Source organism: Bactrocera dorsalis, chromosome 2 (assembly GCF_023373825.1).
Source record: "Bactrocera dorsalis isolate Fly_Bdor chromosome 2, ASM2337382v1, whole genome shotgun sequence".
Lineage (NCBI taxonomy): Eukaryota > Metazoa > Arthropoda > Insecta > Diptera > Tephritidae > Bactrocera > Bactrocera dorsalis.
In genome coordinates this window covers 89,155,591-89,171,764 of record NC_064304.1, presented here as the reverse complement: position 1 = coordinate 89,171,764, position 16,174 = coordinate 89,155,591, and the positions used below count along the sequence as shown (strand labels likewise).

At 33.4% G+C, this 16,174-nt stretch overlaps 1 protein-coding gene across 5 annotated transcripts in view; it reads left to right on the top strand.

Moving 5' to 3' along the window:
• Positions 1-935: 935 nt before the first annotated feature.
• Positions 936-16,174, top strand: part of LOC105229624 (poly(U)-binding-splicing factor half pint) — a 320,705-nt gene continuing 305,466 nt past the window's right edge. For 3 of the 5 annotated variants that reach the window (XR_007421708.1, XR_007421709.1, XR_007421710.1), the window contains exons 1-2: positions 936-1,376; positions 10,614-11,959. Coding sequence is in view for 2 of the 5 variants with exons in the window: in XM_049448305.1 (XP_049304262.1) it covers positions 11,856-11,959 (104 nt within the window). In the remaining 3 variants the exon portion in view is untranslated. The remainder of the gene's footprint in view (positions 1,377-10,613; positions 11,960-16,174) is intronic. The other 2 variants (XM_049448305.1, XM_049448304.1) reach the window with 2 other exon arrangements.

Here is a 16,174-nt window from a genome sequence, read left to right as displayed (position 1 = left end):
TGGCAATTTTATAACTACCTTTAAGCCGTTCGTGTATTACACCAAACTATCTAAAAATTACTGAAATCGTTTATTTTGTGTATTGAATTAGTTTAGCACTCAAAATATTTAATTATTTTGACTGGCAATCAAACCCACAGTGCGACAGTCATAATGAGTTCGTTAGTCGGTGTTGTAAGTAGCTGCGACTGGTCTTCTTGGTGACATGAAGTAGAGCGGAAGTGGTTCGAGGGAAATCACATGCATACACACATTCATAATTGAAGCAGCAGTGGAAATGGAGAGCAGGGCGAATTGACGACTACTACAAACTTCACCAAAGTCTGGCTCCACGTTTTAGTGTATGTGTTTAAACATGTGTAGGTGACGCTTCGTCGGCCAGATATAAAACAACATACCCAATGTGGCTGAATGTGTGTGAACAAAACACGTCTAGGCGGCTTTCTGATTACTTGCCGCTTCTCGTTTACGCTTGACTGGCCCACCGCAAAGTGTTCTCAGCGCGGCTTGAGCAAGAATTTTATCTTTTCGAAGCATGGAGTGTAAGTTTATCTTCAAGTACGCAAATATCTATGTATATGAATGTGTGTATTTGCTTTTGTATTGAACTGAAGTTTTCATTCTTTTTGTGCAATGATTTATATTGGTTTCGAACTGTGCGCCTTTGTCCTTATTATGACGGCACAATTGTTTGTTTTTGTTTTAGCTTTTGCAGAAATTGAAATTTTGAAGCTAAATCGGCAAAAAACATTTGAAACAATGCGCAGGCGGCATCCACGCAGCACTCACAGCTGCTCACAGAACAAAAAGCAACGCAGAAGTTGCTCTCCCATGCTCCCCAAGTAACAAACGTGCGCTCTCCAGCGAATATCAGCTACATGAGCGGAAACGCGCATTTTTAGAGAAACGCAAATGGAGAGCACTGTCACCTTGTTTGCTCCCCCACCAATAAGAAATACTCGCACTTAAATAAGAAAATAATATTGAGCGTGCATCTGAGCACGTTGTTGTTGCTGAAATTGTTTTTGTTTGCCTTTACAGCATGCTGAAAAAGCGTCATTTCTTGTTCGCTGCCGTCAACTGGTCAATTTGTTGGTGGGAATTTACTCGACTTATTCGCCGTTGATTCTGACTTCGCTTCATGTGCTGCCGCTGGCGGACGGCTTTGCTTTGGCGTATTTGTTGGCGTCCAACTCTTCTCAGTACAATTGTGACCGTTATTTCGACAAGTTGTTAGTGCGTGTGAAATTCGCTTAAACGTTGCTTCCGTTCGGCATAATTTGTTGTGTGTGCTTGCTTTGAAACGTCATATTGAATAGCAGTAAATGAAATTTGATGAAGTGACATCGTAAGGTCGAGACAAGCAAAACAAAAAGGTATAAATGCTGTGGCAAAATAAGGTTGAATAACTAAATGAATACATATTTACATATATATATTTGCACGCATATTTATGTGTGTGTGTGAGCAAGTGTTGTGAAGGATGTGGAAGTGGTAAAGTGTCAAAAAGTTAAACATTAGACAACGAAAACCAAAGTTTCGCGTGCTTCCATCGTAAGCATGGTGACAGAATGAAGTATCAATGCATGTAACCCATTAACAACAACAAAATATAATTTCTCTTAATTTTTGCTACAACTGACTGTCGAAATATTTTATTAACGACATTTTGTGCTATGCAAACGTACGAAAAGTTACTCTGTGTTATTGTGTATGTACGAATATGTGTGTGTTTTACTTTCTTGCGAAATAGTGTGTAAAATAAATAGCAATTTCACACAATCTGCTTATATTATGATTTTGTAAATTTAAATTGAGTTTTCCTGTATTTGAAATATTGAAAATAATCTTTTTTGTTGTGAATTCCATTAAAAACCAAGAATTTGTGTGAAATGCGACACTAAACAACTTTTTGTCACGTGCTATTTCGTTTTTTTGACCAGCTTTACCTGCTTATGTCTGTATGTATGTATGAGCAATATCTTCGCAACTTAACCAACGGTCGAACGATTCCGATGACCATAGACACGGCACTACAAAAACATACTCGACGGCTGATAACGCCTGATTAGCGATATCGAAGTGGGATATTGGCGTTGGTCATTGTTAATCAGTTTTTCCGTCAAATGTGATAAACGACTATGGAAATAGCAAATAAATTATTTAACGAACATGATAAAAATATGATACTGGGTACATGATTAATAACTAATTTAAGAAAACAGCGCATTGAACTAAAATTTTGAAATAAATCAAGACAAGCAAATGGGTTTTTGTTTTTGTGATTTAAAAGCTGCGAAGTAAGCGATAAGGTTTAAAATAGAAAACCAAACCACAATACTTATAAAGTAGAAAAAATATGTAAATAAAGGCAGTTGTCCAATATCGAAAGAATATTGTGATTAAGCAAATATAAGGAATATAAAATACATAAACATTTAATTTTTGTAATAAGGGAGTACATTTTGGTGGACAAACTTAAGCAAAACTAATAGCAATAATATAAAGTTTAAATATATTTGTCGTTAATAATAACAAAATTCGAAAAGAAAAATATATTTTAAAAAATAGTTAATACAGAAAAATTTTAAAATATGAAAATAAAGCTGTTGTCTTATATAAAATAGTTTTATAGTTTGCGAACATGAAATACGTAAACATTTATTTTTGTTATATAAAGTTGTTTTTAAGTTAAACCGGTTTAATATTGCATAAAAAATATTGAAAATTATGATATTATAGTAAAATAAAAATAAAATATTAATGCAATATAAATAAATAGAAAAACTTCACGAACATTTAACATTGGTGTGATAAACATATGTAACTTTAGATATACATATGTACTGCTGCTTAATCAAACTACAATTAATATCAGTTCTAACCGAACAAAGAAACGAACTGAATAATTGAAAACACCGGCTATAATTATACTCTTCTAACCCCCCTTTCGCATTTCATGTTGTTGCTTTATATCATAAGTAAGTGATTTTTAAGTTAACAGAGTGTTTCTCTGCAAGTATGGTACTATAAAATCTCATTTTTATTAAGCATTGCAATGGACAGTATAATGAATTATACATTGAAGATTGGCATAAAGTAAAAAATCTGCATTCTTTAATATTTATCTCATGGTGTTAGCAGTGATTAATACTAATAATAAGTAAAAAATATTATCTTGTGTTGACTCTTTGTCTCAGAAAACTAATTTCCAAAAACCGATATAAAATGTGAAAATATCAAGTTTCGAAATATTAGAGAATAGTGTTTTTACCAATGAGCTTACTAATTATACTCTATAAAGTTGGTTTTTTGGTAAATATGCCGTTCTTCCAGATCAAATTGACTTTGTTTTCATACCGAAAATGAAATGATACCATTAAACAGCGTAAGACTCTTTTATTTTGACAAAGGCAGGGTACCTTCCGCGCCAACTAAGTAGGATAAGGAGCATTTTTCTCACAAAAAATCCATATATCAGTATTTATGTAATCGTAAATAAATGTGTACGTTTGTATGAGTACTTTTAGAAAAACCACAAGTCTTGAAGAAACCCAATCATACACCCATATACTTGCATACATAACTACATAGAAACGCAAATACAAACATATAACCACCCGTAACCGCGATTATAAAACGGCTGGATCATTTTTCAGAGAAGCACGCTCAAGATCATCGTGGCGACTTAAAAGCAACGACGATAACATTTGCCTTAAAGATTTATAATACCATACATACAAGCATATTCTATATAAAAAACAAAACAACAATAAAAAAGTGCAGCTTGGTAATAAATAAAACAGAGCAAAAGAGAATAGCAATTTAAGAATTACAAGGAAATAAAAGATAAAGGCAACAACCAAACGAATGAGAAGCGAAAGTAGAAGACCAAAAACTATTACAAAGACGACTGGAGAAGAAAAAATCATAAAAACAAACCGTAGACTGTAGTGAAAACAAGTAAACACAACGCCAGAACTTGGTATCCATCAAAGCGAAAAGCAAAGCAAAGCACACAAAGCAAAATGTTAGTCCCTCAGCGAGCTATGCGAAAGGGGTTCGCAAATGTAATGGAGCATGCTGACATATACACACTTACATGTATGCATTATGCTCGCACATAAGCTTTGTACATAGTATATGTACACATTCGTACATATGTGCATATAGAAGCATATAATCTCGACTCCAATGCAAACAAACAACTAATTTTGAAACGAATGTCGCCGAGACAAGAGTCGGTTAAAGAAAAAGAAGGTAGATAAACGGCATGTAATGGCGAGACGGTAAAGTTCTGAGTCAATAAACAATGTGGAATGCAGAGCAACTCACAAAGTCGCCACTTGGCGATTGGGGCAACGATAAAATGGCCAATACAATACAAGAAATCGGAGGAAATGGAATGTTTATTTAGAAAAATATATATAAATACATACGTCACATGCAAACTAAATAAATACATAATTAATGATAAGAGTTGGATTGGAGTGCAGGAAATTTGCAAAGTTGTCATATTAGTAAGCATAAGAAAGTAGAGTATAATGTATGTAGATATGTATATACTTGGCAAACTTCAGATAGCGAACGGATAAGGGTTCATTAAATTACTGTAGGCAAGTTAGTGTTTGGTTAAAGGAATAGGAAAAATATAAAAAATAAATACTTATATAAATGAAATTTAGAATCAAACGTAATAAAAGTACAAATATATTTGAAAAAAAAGATATAGAATAAAATGGAAGATAAAACTAAAATTAAGATAAACGAAATAAGTTAAAAACAACATAAAAAATTTATACAGTAAGAAAATATATTGTATTAAAACTATATTTAGACTCAAAAATATAGCAGAATTTATAAAAAATAATAAATAATAAAAAATTAAAAATGTGATTAAACTTTTAAGAATGATTTTTAAGGCGAAAAGTGAAGATTGTAAAGAAAAAAATATTTTCAATTAAAATGGCAGTTGAGAAAACTAAAATAAAAGAATCCGGGTTCTCTTGGAAGCCATCGTCCAACGAATACTCGCTAAAATTAGCTATGACAAATAAAGTTACAATTGAAAATAAATAAATGAAATAAAAATTCTGCCATCACTGTACTTTTACACACATATCTACATACGTACATACATATATATATATGTATGTATATGCATATGGCAAGAAGGCAAACAAAAAGGATGAATAAGCGCAAAAGGAGATGGAGTGAATGGTGGCCATTTCAAGAATTTTGTCCGTGGAGTTAATGGCAAGCTATGGCAGACAAAATGCGCGAGTTCTTATGAAGTGATCGCTAAATCCAAAGAAGCAATACTCGTATTTATAGTTTCGTCAAACGGATTCGCAGTGAAGTGTCCTTTGGTTGGATATTTGTAAGAATCAATGGTAATTCTGGGCTTCAGTCAAGGATTTTTAACTCCATAACCGCAAATAAGGTGGAAATAATAATACATACATATGTATATTTTACTCTAAGGTCAATTCCACGCAAAGGTGTTAACAGAGAAAATCTAAATGAAAGCAATTAAATCGTTTAAGTAAGTTATGACACATAAACCTAATACAATATCAAAACACCTTAAAGTCAAATAGAGAAAAAATTCGCTACACTCTTGTTTACAGTTTTCTATTAAACGCACAACCGTCTCCTTACATCCCCCCATGCACACAAGCATTCGGTCAGAAACTACTCACGAGTGAGGCCTATTACGCTGTTATTACTTTTTGGCCATTTCGGTGTTTATCGAATATTGGCAGCCGCATTGTTGATGTGCACTTCCGCCGCATATCGCGCGTCACTCTACTGCCAAAACTCCAAGCACGCTGCAGACGCTAAAGGCAGATAAAGACACGTTCTCAGTTTACATTTGTGGGTTTGAGTTTGAGTCTGTGTGTGTGTGTATGTGTATGGCCATGTGTGTGAATCCTCTTGGCCATATAATGCGAGGCTGCAATAATGTGCTTGTTGTTGCACGTAACTTTTTTGAGGTTATTGTTACTATAAATATTGATATGTTTGTATGTAAATATTTATATACACAAATATATGTATGTATATGTATGTGTGCCTATAATATTGCTTAAATATCGACATTCATTACTGCCAATAAGTTACCTGCCAGCGCACGCACTCTCTTATCACCGCGCTCTCACAGAGCGCCATCCTGACGTGTAACAATTTCGCAAGCATGCTATCTCTTTCAACGGCAAGGATAAATGGACACTGACGAAATTTTGCCAAAACGTGGCTCAACACAAAGTTGCTTTCAAATGAGGAGAGACTTCCTTCGAGAGAGAGAGAGCGAGTATTTTGGAAATGGTAGAGAGCGTAATTGCATAGAAATTTCAAAAAGAATCAAACACAACACACACACACACAAACAAATGGCTATAATGGTAACACAAATTTGAAACGCACAACAACAGCAACGACCACTACTTCTTGCAACAATGAGCGGGTGGAAATTTTTGCTGCTATCTACGTCAACGGCCTACTAGTGTCACATGGCAGACTCGAGCGCGCTCCAACACTCCAACTCCACAAACAGCTTAAACGCCACCACTACCAGCACTACCACCACCGCAACAACAACAGCAACAAAAACAAGAACAACAACTGTGGGCAAAGCAATGCTGCCGATTATGCGTCATCGGACGCTCGTGTCAACACATTGCTACTACGGCGTTTGTACAACTTTTGCGCATGTTGTTGTTGTTTCGGTTTTGTTTTTGTTCAATTTTGGTTTTAGGGGTTTTGGCGCTGAATATGCTCCAAAGTGTGGCCATCTCCATCGCGGTCGCCGCACGACTCGAATGAATTTCGAATTCAGTTGACAAAAGTCGCCTCATGCGGGCGGTTGTACCAGTTCGAGCGTTTGCTAACGAGTGATTTATTTTGCTTGCCTATTGTATGCTGCGCGCGGCTATTCAATAACAAAAACAAAAAAATCGTAATAACATCACAAAAAGTGTACTTGACGCTGTTGGCGGTTACTGTTTGGCAGTTTTTATGTACGTTTGTATGTAAATGTATGCGTGTGTTTGTAAGTTGGGTTTATTTGCGTGGAGCAAGTGGCGTTGGCAACTGACAGCAAAGCGCTGCATGCCACGCAAATTAGAGGTTGAAGTTGCCAATAAAAAATATTAATAATTTGTGACTAAGAACAATAAAAATAACAAAAGCAATAACTATAATAGCCGGTAGCTGAGTTATGTGGTGCAAGTTTCTTTTGATTATTGATCAAACAAAGTGATTTATATAATATAAACAGAGATAAAAAATTACAAAAGGCGCATGCTAAGGTTAATGCAAAAATAAACAATGTAAATACATATGTATGTGCATGTATGTAGAATTGTAAATATATGTATATTGTATATCTGCGACCACGTAGGCAGTTAGGTTGGTGCGTGATGCCGTGGTAGAAGGTTACGATTTCGATTGTTATTGACTATCTGGATGCATATATGTACATATGTATGTATGTATGCATAGGTGTATGTATATAAGCATGCTTTATGTCCTTTTAAGCAGCCGCTCCTCAGAAAGTTTCACCTTAGCGGCTTACATACATATTATATTATATGCATGCATACAGTAGTGCTTAAAAAAATAATAGTAACGACAGCCCAACACAAATAAAGCAGATTTCATGACTTTTTGCTTGAAAATGCTTATTACATATTTTTTCGTAGTTCATGATAGGGAACATTTCTTAGATAATCAATGGTGAAAACTACTATTTTATCTGAAAAATATCCTACCATTAACTGGTTCCGAAAATTGAAGAAGCTGTTATAGAACATAATGCTAGTTTCCCGAATACGGTAGTGGAAACTCTTTCAAATTTAAACGTGCCTATAATACTTATACCCTGAACAGTGTATATTAAGCCATGTAGTTAATAACACCCACAAGAAAAAGTCAGAGATCCTATATAGAATTTATATAAATTATCAGTGGGATGCGCTAAGTCAATTTAGCCATGTCCATCTGTTTCGTCGGCCGTCAGTTTGTGTATGTATATGGCAATAGATCTAAAACTGCTCGTTTGTCGGAACGTCCGATATTTTTATGAAAAAAAAACTATTTCAATTGACTAAATATCTTCAAGAAAGTTGACATGATATATTGCCTAAAGCACTGGTGTAAACTCCGAAGAAATGGTTTTGATCGGTTCACTATAGCATATATTTGCCTTACGAACTGAACAATCGTAATCCAAAACTTGTAGGGAATCCGTTTTAAATGTTGGGATATCAAATTTGGCAAGGGAACGGTGCAATCTCCAAAGGAATTGTAGTGATCGAGTCCCTATTATAAGTAGTATAACTTCCAAACAATCTGATGAAAGTTCTTGTAAGTAAACTTTAATATTTGCGAAGGGTGTTAAAGCTTCAGAGCAATAGAAGTTGAACTTTTTTCTTTTTTTATTGAGTAAATATTAAAATAATTTTTAAAAAATTCAAGAGTTTCTTAAACAATAGCATCTCTTTGAAAATTAATTAAAGAATATTGAAGAAAATACTTTCTCACTTGAATTGAGTCATATCCAAGCCTATCTTGTTTGTACTAAATATTGCTCCCGCATCGCGACTGGTGACTTCATTGTACTCATTACGTATTATTGCATGTACTCACTTTTATACCCAAGGATACGTATGCATTTATGCCCGTATATCTGTGAGCATAAATTTTTGATTACTCTGCCGCGTTTTTGCTATAAAAGTTTGCCTTTTCGTCGTTCTAGTTTTATATACCTGTATAAATTGATATATCCGTATGCATACATATATGTATATACATATGTATCTATGTGTACACATGGTAAGCTTATATAATATTTTCCGTCAATAAAGTTTTTAACCTCCTTCCGTTTTATTCATTTAGTGGCAAATAAGCTTAAACTTTTGCAGATTATTTTCCTAAGCTCCACAGGTATGGAATATTTAAATGCACAATTAAGCTACACAAATGTGTTGTGGAAGTCAACAATAGTCCTAGAAACGGCCTTCACTCAACATAGGTAGAATTGTCAAAATTTTAAAAGTGGGTCAAAATGAAACAAAAACATTTTTTAGTTGTTCTTTGACTTCAATTGGAAATTTTAAATGGAACACTCATTTATGGGGATATATATAAATAAACAACAGTGCCTTAAAATGCTCGATTTCTCTTAATTTTTGCAAAGTCAAGGTTTTTCCATTAAATTTTCAAAACATGACTAAGATGCTATACAAAGTACAATGATTTGAAAATCAAATGGATCAGCATCTAAAGATATCGTATATTGATTGTTCTTCTTCCACCTTAAGGAAATAATGATAATATATTTCTAATGCTTTATTCTAACGCTTTATGCATTTTTGTATTTTGCGAGCTGAGCGATTTGTTGCCAGCAACTGTGAAGTCCTAAATTTTGAATGATAGACGAAGCTAATTTTTTCAGTCATATACATAGCTTCGCTGATTCTCTGTAGACAATTTATTTGCGATTCATGAATCTTCTCGTGCCATTCGTGGGCAACAACCCAACAACCGAAAGTTAATTTCAGCCTAACGGCATAACAAACATGAAAAATCATAACCTAAAAATCAAGAGCATAATTGTTGCCATGCAGACGGTAAAGGTCACCCTAAATTCTTAATGAAGTACCATAAAAGATTGTCCGCAAAAGTGGCAAAAAAAAGCTACAAAAGCGTAGTATTAAAGCACTAAAAAGGTAATATTAATACAAATGAAAATGGAAAAGGGTTGGGGAGCAAAAACAAAAAAAAAAAAATAAGCGCAAAAGCAGCAATTCAAGTGTGCGGCTGTGTGCTAGTGCCACCTTCTCGTTTTCTTTGCACCTACACGCCCGCTCCGCCCTCCTGAGGCAATTAAGTGTGTGCGTGAAAACAGGCGGAGAGTTTTGATTTCACGGCGTCGCGTCGTTGGCACACATCGCAGTTTGACGACTTTAATTTCTTTTATCATGAACGCAAGTGTTTTGGTTGATTAGTTGGAAATTTCAACTAATTTTTGTTGTTGCCGCAATCACTTCTTCTTTTTGGAGTGTGTTTTATTGTTCGTATTGCTAAGTGAAAAACAAAGATTTTTAATTAAAATGTAATCAGCAAACAAGTCAGCTGGCGACATACCGTTCATGTGCGTTTCCCGTGGCGCTCCACAGCCGTCCTCACGCCCAGCATTGTGCTCGAGGCAATTAGGTAATGTTTGTTATAGTTTCGCAGGTGCATTTATGAATATAGTACTAAGAAAAATAGTAGGGAATCAATGTTGTTTTAAAGTAGAGGAAATCGCATATTGGCTTTTGTTATTTAATTTAATTTAAATATTTTTTAATGAATTTTTTTTTAATTTTTTTCTTATTATTTATTATATACATATTTATTTTTTTAATTTTTGTCTTCATAAAACAACAAAACAATATTTTTTATCTGTACATATGTACTTTTTAAAGAGCGACATTTCCTTAAATTTTTTTTTTTACAATTTATTTATATTAAAATTTTATTGTTATTGTGTTTTCTACTTTTATTAAAAAAAGTAACTTTTAATGTGTTATAATATAAAATATTTTTTTTTTTTTACTTCATTCCAGCACAACCCAGTCAACACCAAAGCAGTAAAGTTTCCTGTTTATAAGCAACAAATTACAACAACATTCTGCAAAATATTTATTTCAGAATTTCAAATATTGTGTGTAAAAAATATACAAATGTGCGTAGTGTAAAGGAAGAATTTGAATATACATATGTAAAAAAAATATAAAAAAGTTATAAATCATAAATAACAACTAAGGTGTTACAAACCACAAAAAATTTAATAAAAGTTAAGTGAAATAACAAATAAAAAGATAATATTTTCAATTGAATCCAATAAAAACACATCAACTAATAAAAAAAAAAAATAAATAATTACAAAAAACTACTTTTAAAATTAAATATATAATTTAAAACACTGGAACAACAACAAAAAATTTCTGCATATAAATAATAAATTGAGAAAAGTGGATTTAATACAGCTACATAAACAAAAATATATAATAGCAAACTCAGTATATTTATAAAATATATTAAAATCCATGGAATTTTCAAAAATTGTGAAATACAAAGATTTTTTTAAGTAAAATAAAAGTAAACTGCAAAAAAATATCCTAGCTGGGCTAGCAATAATTATCTGAAAATACAAATTAAAATACAAATTAAGTGAAAGTTAAAAAAATATAAATTGATTTCTGTAAAATCGTAGAATTTTCAACAACTAAATAGCAAGCGAATTCACTTGTTTAACTGTAAGCAACAAAACTGCTAGTAAAAAAAGTGTAAAGCAACAAATTTGTAATAAATTTAATTGGTTTTCTCAAACCACACAACTTTCATATAATAATAAGAATAATAATATAAAAAAATTGAAAATAAATATAAAAAAATAAAATTATTAAATAAAAAAAAAAAGATTTTTCACGCATGAATTCTAAAGCATTTTTCCAACTCAAGTACTTAATGAAAGTGCTTAAGTTACTACCAAGCTTAAGTTACCAATAAAAAATATTTAAAATTATATATCAAAAATATATAGCAGAAAGCAACATAAAGTGTTTGGGTTAAAAAAAGAAATTGTAATTAAGTGGATATAAGTGAAAGAAAATTTTAATAATCGCGCGCAGTGCAAATTCAGTGAAGAGAAATTTTATAAATATAACAAAATTAAATTATCTGTTGCCACTGAGCGAAGCAAAAATAATTATAAAATAATCGCATTATATTGTGCGTCAGTGTTTTTTATTCATTCAACAGCATTCAATTAACAGCAGCAGCAGTAAGCAGCCAAATCAGTCAAGATGCTTTTCGAGAATCCCGCATTAGCCGCCAAACTACCATTCCCGTACAATGTGCCACCACCGTTACAGGCGGCCGCCGCAGCAGCAGCGGTTCCAAATCTAAGGTAAGCACAGCGGCTTACTTACCTACTTTCGCACTTATTGCAATTACTTACACACTTACGTACTTACTTATACACTTACGTACATACTTATATAATTACACATTCTTTCATCTTTTTGCATTTTCGTACTTTCATACTTTCATACAGTCATACGCACACTTCTTCTTGACAACTCTTTCAATTATTCAGTATTTAAGCTTTATTCATAATAAATTTGCAACTTTGCAGTTTTTTCTTTCACCTTTTGTTCGGCGCAAAGTTTTGACGTGTACACGTATGTGTATGTCAAACTCACTTGGCTACAAGTGTGCCAGGCACCTACGAAGTACAAGTATGTGTATGTTTGTACGTCATATTTTGTGTGAGTGTGTATAATCAACATCTGGAATCTTAATCGTTGCTTAAATTTGTTAGACCTTGTACACATAGCTCATAATCTCCAATTTCAACATTTAATCGTATATTCTTCATATTCTAAAATTTAATCTAATAAGTGCCATATTAGAAAAGTGAGCACTTTAAACCTAGAATGTCTGATTTTGATGCTTTTCTGGAAATACCAATTCAACCACTTCTTTTTTCGGCGTATGCCCAATATAGATATCTTAAATTCAAAAAATTATCTATAATACAACTTGTCCAGAGAAAAACTCGAACTATCGCTCCAGTATTTAGAGTAACCTTTGTTCTCTCGATTCCCGTAGAGGACTTATTCCGTGAAACTCGTTATATTTTATAGATTTCTCATAAGAAAATACTCTTTTCGGAATATGGTATGTTAGATTTTGAGAAATATTAGCCAAATATACGGGATTTCGGTTCCACAATTCGTTATATAGCACCAATTTGTCGTCTTGATAGCATAAACAAAAATATGTATGGTTCAGTTCTGGTATTGCAAGATTGACAGCTTTGAAAATGTATGTTACAATTGCTGTCTAAAGAGCAGAGCTGCCATTACGCAAATTTTATAAGTCCATAGGGGAAAAATCAACATTACATTTATTTCAACTACAATTAACTACATGGTCCAGCGATTTTAGCAGTGCGAATTTCCAAACATGCGCGCTTAAAGTTAAGTTTTTGTGCGAACTCAGTGGCTAACGTCGTTGAAAGCACCGAAAATGTCACGAAACATTCTAGTCGTAAAACCACCTTACTTTGCGTGTGCCATGTGCTGGCATGTGGCAAGTAGCAAGTAGCAAGTGCCATGTGGCGTGCGGCATGTGGCATGAGTTGAGCATGGTTCACTGCTCTACGTTTCATTTTGCTTTTTCCACCACTTGTTTTCTGTTACTCTTCATTTTACTGCTGGCAACCTCCTTGTCGGAGCTCTTCGCGCGCTTTCCTCTCACTAGTAAGCACCTTCTGTCATTTTATACCATTCTTCCATTTCCCTCTACTACGGCTACTACTCCTTATGCTCTGTTTTTATTTATATTCGCTCGCTTCGACGCGATTTTAATATGCAAATTGGTATCACTTAAAGCAAATCATTCTTCACCCGACCTCCCAGCATTTATACGACTTGCTGTTCTTTAATAAAATTGTTGCTGTTTTCTACTTGCTTTGCTTGGCTGCTGTTGAGGCTGACTGTGGCGCTTACGAAGTTGGGTCGGTTGGCTATTTCTTGGACTGGCTGACACTTTAAATGCGAAAATGTCAACCCTGTGTCTGTCGTTCCTCTTAAAAATGTTCAATGAAAATGCAGAGCTTAAATTACTATATAACCACTGGAGAGGGTTCTGCAAGAAATGTTTCGTAAAGCACATTCAAGTAAATCTCAAATTTGAGGATTTTTGCACATGGTTCTGCTCTTCTAAGTTGAACTGTTTCAGTTACACTGTCTGCCTCAGGGGTTATATTTTATTGGGTGTTTCAGGTCAGAAAAACAAATCATATCTTCGAGTTGAAGTTTAATAGAAGTTACGATTAAATTATCAGGAAAATCTTCAGATAGGCTTTCTCATGCGAAGGGCAATATCAATTGACTACGTCACCGAAAATATAGCCGAACAAATTTTCAATTTTCTTCTCCATAAAACTACTTCCTTTGTATGATTGAGTTGAGGATTACTTACAGGAGTTATCAAAATGATTATAAGACAGTTTTTTTTGTAAGAACTTAGATAGTTGGAAAATAACTTCTTCTCACCTTATGTCTTTTGTAAAATATTTAGTAAGATAGATTTCATATTGAGCATCATAAAAGTAAACCCTCCGATGAATAGTTTGGGAACAGAAGACACTTTAGTACTCATAAAACTACACCAAGAAGTTGCAGAATCTTTCATAAGTCACATGATATTTTACTAAGATATTTCCATGTTGCTATACTTATAATTGTTTTTTGTTTTTGTCTGAATTTTGTGTAGCCTAGTTAGTTTTTGACAGTAGTGAATATTACCTCCGATTTTATTCAATATTTAAGACCCTAGACGACAATTATATGACCATAATTTTGCTTCGCTTTCAAAACAATATAAAATGTTGGAGTTTTGGATTTGGGATATTTACGTCGAGCATTTATTTTAGAAAAGAGCGTTTAAGGGTTTGGTATTTAAATATTTCATCTTTTTTATACCTAAAAAGAAAACATATTTAAGTTGTCGACGAATTGAGCGGAATTTTAATCTAACTTCAACGTTTAACCTTTAGCTTAAGGAGAAAGCGTAATAAAAGTTACAAGCTAACATTTTCCTACAGTGTCTTATCAGAAATGTGTGTAAACTTATCCAGCCGACAAGTCATTTTACTTTGTTTAATAGAAATATAACTCTCTCTTATTATATATGTACATATGTATGTAAATGTGTATGCACAAGTACTAGAGTATGCTCGCTTCTAGTTTTTTGATCTCTAAATAATTTTTTTAACTTCTCTATAAATAGATTTAGTAGTGAATGGTGTTGCTTCAAAGTTCATTCATTTACCTCAATTATATACAGAGCTTTCCAATAAGTGTGTTTCGATTTCTTAAAAAAAATACACTAATTGTAATTCAAATGTTTTTTATTATTTAATGGCAAATGCAATCGACAGAATTAAGTTCTGAATCGTCCTCGTGACATCATTCAAAATGGCCTCAACGACTTCTTTTGCAGACACGAATTTGATGAACCCAATTTTCGAGTACTTTTTCCACTAATTCAAGTCGTATTCCATGAATAGCACATTCTATACTTACTTCTAAAGCTTGGAAACAGTCTGGTTTATTGCTAAAGATCAATAACTTCAAATAACCTCACAAGAACTCGTTCAATGGCTTAAATCACAACTTCTTGGAGGCCATGCAATGTCAGAATTCCTTGAAATAAACGAATCACCAAACTTTTCTCGTAATAATTCGATTGTTGCAAGTGCTGTAAAGCACGCAACCCCGCTTTCTTCGAATAAGATATTGTCCAGATCAACTGCTTCCACTTGAGGTCAAAAAAAAATTGGTTATCATCTATCTATACCGCTCTCCATTGACGGTGACGGTGTAATCAGCGTCATTTCGTACGAAATACAGATCGATGATTCCACCAGGCCAAAAACCCCACCAAACTGTCAATTAAGGAGCATGTAATGGTTGTTCATGAATAATTTTTGGATTTTATTTGCAACAGAATTGACGGTTTTGTTTATTTATCGCAGCACTCAGATTAAAGTGAGCCTCATTGGAGGAGATGGTTTTTTATAATTATTTATTATTATTTTGATAATAAAATTGAATAAATTGTAAACTTTGTTCTTGCATATATATTTCCATGATGAAATTGTAAATATTATTAAATACAATGGAAAAAATGCCGAAGCGACACTTAGAAATCATATCGCGCCTATTGCAAAACCCTGTATATCGGTATGTGTGCGTAAGAAAAGGATGCTGAATAGAGGTCAAATAAGTATAAAATCTACAGTTTTATGTATTATTTAAATGGCATTTGTTTAAGTTTGTGTGTGCTAGTCAATTTCATACAAAGGTCCAATTCTAAGCTTAATTGCTTCTTCTCTGAATTGATTGAAGGTACAGATAAAATATATATATGTACGAGGTGTGTTCAAAAAGTATCGCGAATCGTAACTGACAGTTTTCTTCGATTGCAGGGGCGTGGTGCATCATGAGTTCTTGCCACAGGGAAGAACGGTCAATAAGGAATATTACCTACAAGTTATGCGCAATTTGCGCGAATCAGTCCGCCAGAAACGCGACTTTTCAAAAACAACTAA